The 10,555-nt window shown below is 39.9% G+C and overlaps 1 protein-coding gene across 1 annotated transcript; it reads left to right on the top strand.

Moving 5' to 3' along the window:
* Window positions 1-5,402: 5,402 nt before the first annotated feature.
* Window positions 5,403-9,342, top strand: LOC113561952. The gene is given in 3 exon segments (XM_026969628.1): window positions 5,403-5,433; window positions 8,598-8,896; window positions 8,898-9,342. Coding segments are annotated over 3 exon segments (729 nt in total). The 3' UTR covers window positions 9,297-9,342.
* Window positions 9,343-10,555: the final 1,213 nt, after the last annotated feature.

Consider the following 10,555-nt stretch of genomic DNA (forward strand, 5'->3'; position numbering starts at 1 on the left):
CACGAAACTCATACGCAGCGAAACGACGGGAACATTTGAGAGGCTACGTGTCGGCTTCAGGACAAATACAAGCCAACGATAATGCTTCTTATATGTTTGTGCGCGACGATATTGAAACCGACAAACAGCTGAGAGACTCGCGACGCGCGTTCGGCTCGTTGCTAACCGCGCTTTTTCTGCCCGCGATTCGCTTATACTCGCGACTAATAAGTCCGTTTTTGCTCGCAAGTCGCTGCCGTTGGGCTAACCAAAGTTAAGGACAGTCTCGAACTAAGAGCGCTCAGATTCACACGTACTATCGATCGTGATTCCGCTAGCAATTCCTTTGTTCCGTTACCTCGCGGTACGCGCAAGTGCGTCCGACTGTCTTGCAGGCAACTTGCGATCCGCATAAACGAGTGCCGCCTGCGACTGCCCGCGCGCTCCGTTTCCTCGTCTGCTGTCGGTACAGGAGTACCGAGTCCGGAATAACTGAGAACGCTTGCCGCCTCTCGGTGACCGCGAACTCTATAAAAGACTGAAAGTGATTCGGTGGACATCCTCCCCGAAAGAGAACGGAAGAGCTCATCTCCGCGAGGATCCGAGGGATCCGACGGCTACCGCGAGCGCGAAGACCCGCTTGGCGATCAGAAGATTTCCGTCACTCGGGATCTCACAGACATCCGCTCCAACAAGATCTCCGTCGCCCGCGACAATTTCGCGCCGCTCAAGAGATTCGTCCACTCCGATCAATAGCCGTCGGCCCCGGTCACGAACCGACGGACGGCTCCCGAAACGTAACGGGTCCGTTCCGTCTAGCACTTCCGTTCGGACTTGTAGATAGTGTACATAGCCGTGAAATATACGCTCAAAGTGTTCGTCCAACAAATTCTGTGTGATCATTTAACCCACTCCTCCAGCGGATCCACGGATCTGCGTAACATTCTTTCCGCGCTCTGTCTGAGCGGTTCCGGCGCTCCAAAACGGTGGTCCGTCGGCTCACGGCCGGATCACGCACAAACACTAAAAAATGAGTAATTCCATTTAAATACACCTTGTATCCATCTCTTCCTTTCGCAGCAAGTCGTACAGGTCGAATCCCTGGTAATAGGGATATTTCCCTTACCTAAAAGGAACCAACGAGCTGACCGTTTCGATTGTACGGGTAAAATCGACTTTGGTCGTTGACCAGAAACAACGGAGCGTATCGGTCGGCTCGACTAGAGGTTCTGCGGCTAAGTGCCAAAGAACCTCAAGTGGCGTCTGGTTGCGCCCTTCCTCGAGCTTACAGAGCTCTGGACGTAACAGCTATATATAGGGTGATTCAGAACAAATGTCAGTCCTTAAAATGACGTATTCCTGAGGAAATTCTAAGACAATTTTTCCTTTAGCAACATTTTGTCCGAAGCTTAGTTTTCAAGTTATAAGCGAAATAGTTAGCGAATTACGGGGCGAGTACGGAAGATACGCAGGGGCGGCGCAACTCACCGTCCGACGCGCGGCATTACGCGATACACGCGCTGCTGCTACCGCAGTGGTACGCGCGCGCACACACACACACACACACAAACACACACACGCTCACACATTCTTACCTTATAAGATATTCGATGTCTTCATACTGTTGTAAAGGGCGAAGAATAAGTAAATGGTCCCACGATCGCGGATAACAATAAAATCACAAATTTACATGTAACACACTGAGTAATGAGTCACAAGTCTTTTTCTTTAATACATTGTATCACGTATTTACTCACGCACTCGATTGATTTACAAACGAATTTATCGATTTATTACTCACTACCGATTAATTATTCGGCAATTGAGAATTACTCGACGAAAAAAACATATTACGCACAATCACAGAAATCACTATCGAGGCATTTACGAACGAATCTATTGTTTTATTATGTTGATAATTATTTTCAAATAAGAATGAAAGTGTATTTTATGCATAATTCATCATTTCTTCTTGTTGTTCATCGAATGTTAAACAAGAATAAATAATGCATTATGTGTGAAATGAACTTTAAGATTATAAGATTGATTATAAACATTGAGAGAACGTCAACCGAAGCGTTTTGATCCCTCTCTTGGATTTTTCTTATATTTCTGCAACTGCAAAAGATGTTCTACGTTCAAATGTATTGTTCGCTCTGAAAAGAGCGGATTGCGTTTGCTCGCTCTGAGAAGAGCGAATTGCTTTTGGTCGCTCTGAGAAGAGCTGATTGGACTCGAAGAAATTTCATAGTAAGTGCTTAAAATGACCACCATCCATCCTAACGCAAGCTCTCATGCGTTTTAATAAATTTCTTTCCACGTCCTGCATTACATCTTCTTCGATGTCCCAAATGTCACGTCGAAGTCTTGTTTCCACATCGTCGACATCTTCGGGAAGCGTTTTATAAATTACTTCCTTACAATAGCCGCACAAGAAAAAATCGAGAGGGTTGAGATCCGGAGATCTTGCAGGCCAACGTATCGGGCCATACCGACCCATCCAGCGTCCAGGAAACTGGTCATTTACATAATTTGTTACAATTCTTGCGTTGTGTGGCCCAGCACCGTCTTGTTGAAAAATAATTTTATTTCTTTCCAACAATGGTACATCTTCTAGAAAATCTGGAAAGTTCTCTCTTCGAAGCTCGACGTATGTTTGACCAGTTAATGTTTGTTGCGAAAGAATAATTGGAACCATGTATTTGTGTTCCCATTATGCCAGCCCACACATTTATCTTCCAACGAGTTTGAAAGGTTCTAAGTCGCGTGACTCTGGGATTTTCGTCGCTCCAAAAATGCATGTTGTGGGAATTATAAATTCCTTCTCGTGTAAATAGCGATTCATCGCTGAATATGACATGAGAAGGAAATCTGGGATCTCGATCTACTTCTCTTAGAAAATTTTCGCAGAACGTTTTTCTTCTTTGATAATCTTCTGGTCGCAAATGTTGCACGCATGTGTAGTGTGCGATGTACTTTTCCCGCCGCTCAGTTGGCCTACGGTCCGCCGTACGCGTAGGCGCGGCGTCGCAGATCTGAGAGCTCACGAAATAACGAAATCCCGAAAGCTAACACTCTCGGAGCTACGCTCGGTACTTTACTTATTTGGGCGCCAGGCGCAATCACTTGCGCCACTCACGAAATACACGCGTTATACCTTTAAACTCGACGAGTCCACGGCACAGGGTTGGGTTTCAATATCATGAGGTCGCTGGAAGGGAAGCAGTAACAGACGCCACTTAGATATATAAAAGAATATATTTCAGATAAGCCGGAAGGGTATTCCGGACAATACAGCGGTTCGCCACCGCAGGGTACCCACCACAATGGTAACGTAAAATTAATGAACTCAAACGCACCAAACGATAAACGGAATTAATAAACGATCTTAACGGGATTAACGGTTGTAACGAAACTCAAAATGCTGTCAACGAAACTCAGCCGCACCCGTTAACGAACTCATACGGTTCGTACAATGACGCAACGCTACGGCGATTAACACGAGTCGAAATTACGCGACAAACGCCACGCGTAATTCATATCATGAAACGATAACGCGAGCCAAGCATCCGATTCGGCTTCCTCGATCGCTAGGTCACCTTCGATCTCGCACGGTACCACGCTCGGAACCTCCCTCGGTGATTCGTGCGAGTCTCCGCGAGCACGGTCTAGGAAACGTCCGACACCACGGGCCCGAAATCCTTCTCCACGTCGCGACCTCGCCTCAATCCCGAACTTCCCCTCGAGACGTTACCGGACCCAATATCGCGAGCAGCCTTCCACGCCAGACCACTCGGAATAACGACGCACGAACCGACACTCAATTCGGAACGATACCGAGACTCAATCGCGGAATGCAAGACTCGAAGATACACTTACACAGAAATTATACAGTTCCGAGCACAATCGAGAAACGCGACGCAACGACAATTACGCTAATACCAACGATACAATAACAAAACGCTACATCTGACTGGAGCTGACTTTATGAGCGGGAGTTTTCCAACACGCGACACCGGGGCGGACGGGCCTCGCCTCTCGCACGTGGTCCTCGGGACTCACACGGGACCATTACGCGGCAGTAATTACTACAGTACCCTTCATCACAGCAATCTCGGATCACGAGGCGCCGTCCTAGCCGGTATACCCGAATATATCGCAAAGTGTGGACCTTACATTGGTGACTCTCGTCCGTCTTCCGTAATCGTCCGGTCGCTGGGCCCTTCCGCTTCGATCGCTCGTTTCGGCAGTCCAGCTCACAGTGGCGAGTCGCGGGGCGTCTCGCGAGGTCCGTCCCCGCCCGCGCATCGATCCGCGCATCGATCCACCACCGAGCCGCCCTCGAGCCCTCGCAGCTCCCTTCGCTGCTATCACTCGTTGTCGGTAGGACGAATTGCCGCTCTTCAGGTGCTCCTGACATGCTGGCCGTGCCGTTTTCCTCTGTTTCCTGATTTTCCCCGTCGGGCTGGCCAAACCCAGAGGAGGGGTCCAGAGGTCTGGACAGGAGGATGGCTCACCTTCTCCTAGGCTTCGGGTTCGCGCTCCTCTCTTCGGTCTTTTGGTACGGGATTTTGCTGCGGTGGATGTCACCTACGGTTCCGCTCCTCTTGGCTCGGTATAACGCACCGGCTAGGACGGTCGGCGGCCTCAATCTTCTCCGGCGGCTTGGACCCTCGCAGGCTCCCGCGATTCTCAAACGCCTCAGGCTCCTCCGGTGTCTTCCGTGATGGTCCTCGGTATAATTTTCCGGTTATTGATACACACTCTGCGAACTCGCAAAATGGATTAGCACACCGCTCGCCGTTACTCGGTAAAAGGATCGCTCCCCCTCAAACGAAAGGAACGATCTCGGCGGAATAGGTGTGCTTCCTCAGTCACGCGCCTTGTGACGGACGACCTGAAACGTCACGTCACAAGTGAAATGCGTGCAACTTTTCTTCCTTCAATATCCTCTGCACAGTTGCATAGGATAAATCCTGTTCTCGAACAACAACTCGAATACTCTTTTCAGGATTATCCTCGAAAGAACGTACTACGTTCTCCACATTTCCTAAATTTCTTGCTTCCCGATTTCTTCCAGTGTCGTGTTTGTTCGTAAGGACACTGCCGGTCTCGTACAATCTTTGTGCTGCTCCAAGTATGACGCGAGGCGATGGATGTCTTGCTCGGTTCGGATACAATTCGGCGTATCGTCTTGCAGCTACGTGGTACTGTCCGTGGCACTCGCCAAGTGTCATTAACATGTCATAATATTCCAATTATTCTTCCGCAACAAACATTAACTGGTCAAACATACGTCGAGCTTCGAAGAGAGAACTTTCCAGATTTTCTAGAAGATGTACCATTGTTGGAAAGAAATAAAATTATTTTTCAACAAGACGGTGCTGGGCCACACAACGCAAGAATTGTAACAAATTATGTAAATGACCAGTTTCCTGGACGCTGGATGGGGCGGTATGGCCCGATACGTTGGCCTGCAAGATCTCCGGATCTCAACCCTCTCGATTTTTTCTTGTGCGGCTATTGTAAGGAAGTAATTTATAAAACGCTTCCCGAAGATGTCGACGATGTGGAAACAAGACTTCGACGTGACATTTGGGACATCGAAGAAGATGTAATGCAGGACGTGGAAAGAAATTTATTAAAACGCATGAGAGCTTGCGTTAGGATGGATGGTGGTCATTTTAAGCACTTACTATGAAATTTCTTCGAGTCCAATCAGCTCTTCTCAGAGCGACCAAAAGCAATTCGCTCTTCTCAGAGCGAGCAAACGCAATCCGCTCTTTTCAGAGCGAACAATACATTTGAACGTAGAACATCTTTTGCAGTTGCAGAAATATAAGAAAAATCCAAGAGAGGGATCAAAACGCTTCGGTTGACGTTCTCTCAATGTTTATAATCAATCTTATAATCTTAAAGTTCATTTCACACATAATGCATTATTTATTCTTGTTTAACATTCGATGAACAACAAGAAGAAATGATGAATTATGCATAAAATACACTTTCATTCTTATTTGAAAATAATTATCAACATAATAAAACAATAGATTCGTTCGTAAATGCCTCGATAGTGATTTCTGTGATTGTGCGTAATATGTTTTTTTCGTCGAGTAATTCTCAATTGCCGAATAATTAATCGGTAGTGAGTAATAAATCGATAAATTCGTTTGTAAATCAATCGAGTGCGTGAGTAAATACGTGATACAATGTATTAAAGAAAAAGACTTGTGACTCATTACTCAGTGTGTTACATGTAAATTTGTGATTTTATTGTTATCCGCGATCGTGGGACCATTTACTTATTCTTCGCCCTTTACAACAGTATGAAGACATCGAATATCTTATAAGGTAAGAATGTGTGAGCGTGTGTGTGTTTGTGTGTGTGTGTGTGTGTGCGCGCGCGTACCACTGCGTGTAGCAGCAGCGCGTGTTGATCGCGTAATCGCCCGCGTCGGACGGTGAGTTGCGCCGCCCCTGCGTATCGTCCGTACTCGGCCCGTAATTTGCTAACTATCTTCGCTTATAACTTGAAAACTAAGCTTCGGACAAAATTTTGCTACAGGAAAAATTGTCTTAGAATTACCTCAGGAATACGTCATTTTAAGGACTGACGTTTGTTCTGAATCACCCTGCATATCCAACACTTTTTGAAATTTGCCAAGATAAAATTCATATAATTATTGAAATTAATCTCTGCATTTCAAAAGTGTAAAATTATGTATACTTAAGCACGCACACACATACACACACACACACACACACACACACACTTGTGTTGATTTTTGTCTCTTGTTCCATAATCGAGTACATTGAAACGATGTAAACTAATTAATACTCACAAATTAAAAAGAAATAATTAATACTCACAAATTAAGAAGAACTTAAGAAATTATTATTCTTTCTATATTAATTATATAATTTCGAATCAATTTAATAAAATAAATTTTTCGTTTCTGTGGAAACGTGAAAAATACGTTTTTGAAATTTAGGTCTAGAAACGGTTTCTATTTAAACCGTTTCTCAAATGGTACTTTATGTTTCTTAGACATTAGATACGTCTAAGAAACATATATTAGGCTAACATGTGCTGCCTGGAAATATAAGTGTTTAAGTATTAATAATAAAGCTAAAGGCCCTTCTCCCTTCCTCTATCCACGGACCTTGAAGCTAATAATATACGATATGATTTTTCATGCAATCTAACCTAATAAATTGCATTGCGTGACATTTGCGTTGTAAGTAATTTATTGTAAATTTAGTTTTTTTATATTGTTTAATTACATTTCTTAACTGTTTTTGTCATTTATTTTATATAGGAAGCTTTCCAATCTTGGAATGTGTGTTCCTTTGGCATATTTTCATATTTTCTATCTTTGGCGAGGAATATTTACGTAAAATATACTGAATATATTGTATATATACTTAAAGTATTGTATACAACATTTGGTAACTTCAATTTATATAATTTATCTTTTGTCTCTCGAAAATTATTTTATTTTAATTCTAATTATAGATTATCATATTTAATCTTCCGTTAGTCGTAAGATTTTTCATCAATGAATAGTTGCAATATATCTCACAGATATGCTAACTTTCCCATTATTTTCTTCTTTTGAAACAATTTTTTTCGTTAGCATTTCTTTTATTATCTAATCGATCAGGCACTAAAATGCATGAAAACAAAGAAGAACTTGATAACAAAAAGTAATGATTTCTTAACATAATTTTTGAAATTGAAATACATATTCAGTAACAATAACAGTTTACCTATTGGTACAATGCTGTTTATTATTTTGGTATTATTAATTGACATTTCTTAACTTACCATTTTCTTGAAGAATACTAGGTTTTTAAATTTTTCTTTAAATTGTGTGTGTGCGTGTATTATTAATTGACATTTTTTAACTTACCATTTTTTTTAAGAATACCGGGTTTTTACATTTTTCTTTAAATTGTGTGTGTATGTGTGTATATTAATTGACATTTCTTAACTTTCCATTTTCTTGAAGAATACCAGGTTTTTTAAATTTTTCTTTAAATTGTGTGTTTGTGTGTCGTGCTGCATTGTATAGAGAAACTGTAATAAAACTAAAATAAAACTGCGTGCAACTATTTGTCGTGTTTATATTTTATTTATATTTATATTATTTATTTATATTAATGTTATGTATATGATATGTATGTTGTAAATGAAATCAAATATTTGATTTCATTTATGATTTACTTCCTTTTTGCAGTATATTTTTGGCATATATATATATAAAGAAATTGAAATATTCAGAAAATGCCGATGGTAAAAAAATTTCTAAATTTATCTCGTAGGCAACAAAATCGTCGTATATTGCTTCAAACGCAAAATGAAAGTATTACATATCGAAATAACGTTATTATTAATAATACAAAAGATTCTATCTGTACGAATTATCTTGAAGATAATAGTTTAGATACAATACAATTACCTCTTAATATAACAACAAGTACAACAGATATACGATCAGAAAGCAATAGTACACAATCTGCAGAAGATTTTGTTGCAACAGACAATTTTGTTGCAATAGACAACACTATAACAAGCGAAGGAAAAAGCAGCTTGAAAGAAAAATTACATACATGAGCAATTGAATATAATATTACTCAAAGATCTCTCACAGCATTATTGTTTATTTTAAAAGAAGAAGGTCATAATGAATTGCCCGATGATACCAGGACACTTTTAAACACACCAAAAAAGACAATTATTCGCGAGTGTGAAAGTGGACATTATTTCCATTATGGTTTGGAAAAGTCATTGCGAGATAAATTAAATTATTGCCCAAATATAAATAACATAAACATCGTAGAAATAAATATAAATATTGACGGTCTACCTCTTGCAAAAAGTTCGCAGAGTCAACTGTGGCCTATTAATTAAATTATAAATTAAAATTACAGATCCTTTTCTGATAGGTATTTATCATGGTTACAAAAAACCTACAAACGCAAAAAATTTGTTATATGAATTTTGTGAAGAATATAGAATTCTACATACGGAAGGCTTTTTATTTCAAAATAGAAAATTACTCGTTACAATCAGAACAGTTATTTGCGACGCTCCAGCAAAATCTTTTGTAACTACGAAAGGTCACAACGTATATTTCGGTTGCGGAAAATGTTTTTGTGAAAGTGATTATGTCAATCACAGAATGGTCTTCTTAGATGAGACTGCTCTTCTAAGAACTGATAGCAATTTCCGTAATAGAGAGAATGAAGACCACCATATTTCCGTTTCGCCTTTCAAAAATTTACCGATAGATATGATAAATAATTATTATTAATAAGAAACGTTACAATAGTGCGTTAAAGTATAATACACAAGGTTACTCTAATATTAATTAACTGAATGCATTAAATTATTATCCAGAGGTACAAGGGACCTTATAAATAATTAATGCATAAGGTTGTAGAAATTTAGGTTAAATTAATAATTTTAATATTTCATTTGTTGGGATTGAATAATACAGTGGACAAGGTGTTAATTGAAGATTATTTCATTAACAGAAAATATCACTTATAATTTAGTATCATTATTGGTTGATTCGTACTACTACCATGTAAGGTTACCTTTATATTTTTTTCATATCTTAATATTAATCATGCAATATTCGCATTTTAAATTAGATATATTATCTTTATAGGTTTATTAAAGATTTTTAATATTAAAATAAAAGAAAACAAAAAATTTAATTAACGGGGCGCGAACCAGGATATATTAAACTCAAGTTTTTACTTCCTTACTTGCTATGTGCTCCTGTTACTAATACTTTATATTTCTTCATATTTTTAATATTAATCATGCAATATTCATGTTTTAAACTAGATATATTATTTTTATTGGTTTATTAAAGACTTTTAATATTAAAATAAAAGAAAAAAAAAATAATTAACGGGACGCGAACCATGAAATATTAATTCTTAAGGCGGCGATATACTGACGCCAGATTAAAGTAATAATCGGTGTCCACTGTCTTAATCAAAAGACATAACAGTCTCTTCGATAAATTTAATCGTTAAATTTTAGTTGACTGAAACTCATACCGGATGTTCCGATTATTTAGGTACGGAGAAATTTCTGTTGACCATAAGTCCCAACAGCTCATGCGATAAATTCGTACTGAGAATTTTATGTTGAACATTGGGAGAAAAATAATTTTATCTAACCAAAGCACTGAGCTCATCGTCCCCACCAGACTTTTCAAGGTCTCGATCCCACCATTAATAATTTTAAGAGCGGGGAACCAATCAGCGATCAAGGCGTAGCCTCCCTACTATTGTAACTTTGCATTTAATTATAAGGTCCCCACTTTTTGTAACCCCTTCTCGAGCGACAGGGACTCAGCCCTAAAATTTTAGTATAAGACTTGGTGCAGCAGCAAGAGAGCGTCACTTATTATTTGATCATTACTTTCGTCACTTCGCTTTATAGCAATACGTCGCTAATAAAGCGTCTACCTAACTCAGTACTTGTCAGTCACTTATTATTTGCTTCTTGAAGTCACTTCTCTTTATAGCAATACGTCGCTAATAAAGCGTCTAC

Source organism: Ooceraea biroi, chromosome 5, assembly GCF_003672135.1.
Source record: "Ooceraea biroi isolate clonal line C1 chromosome 5, Obir_v5.4, whole genome shotgun sequence".
NCBI classification, from domain to species: Eukaryota; Metazoa; Arthropoda; class Insecta; order Hymenoptera; family Formicidae; genus Ooceraea; species Ooceraea biroi.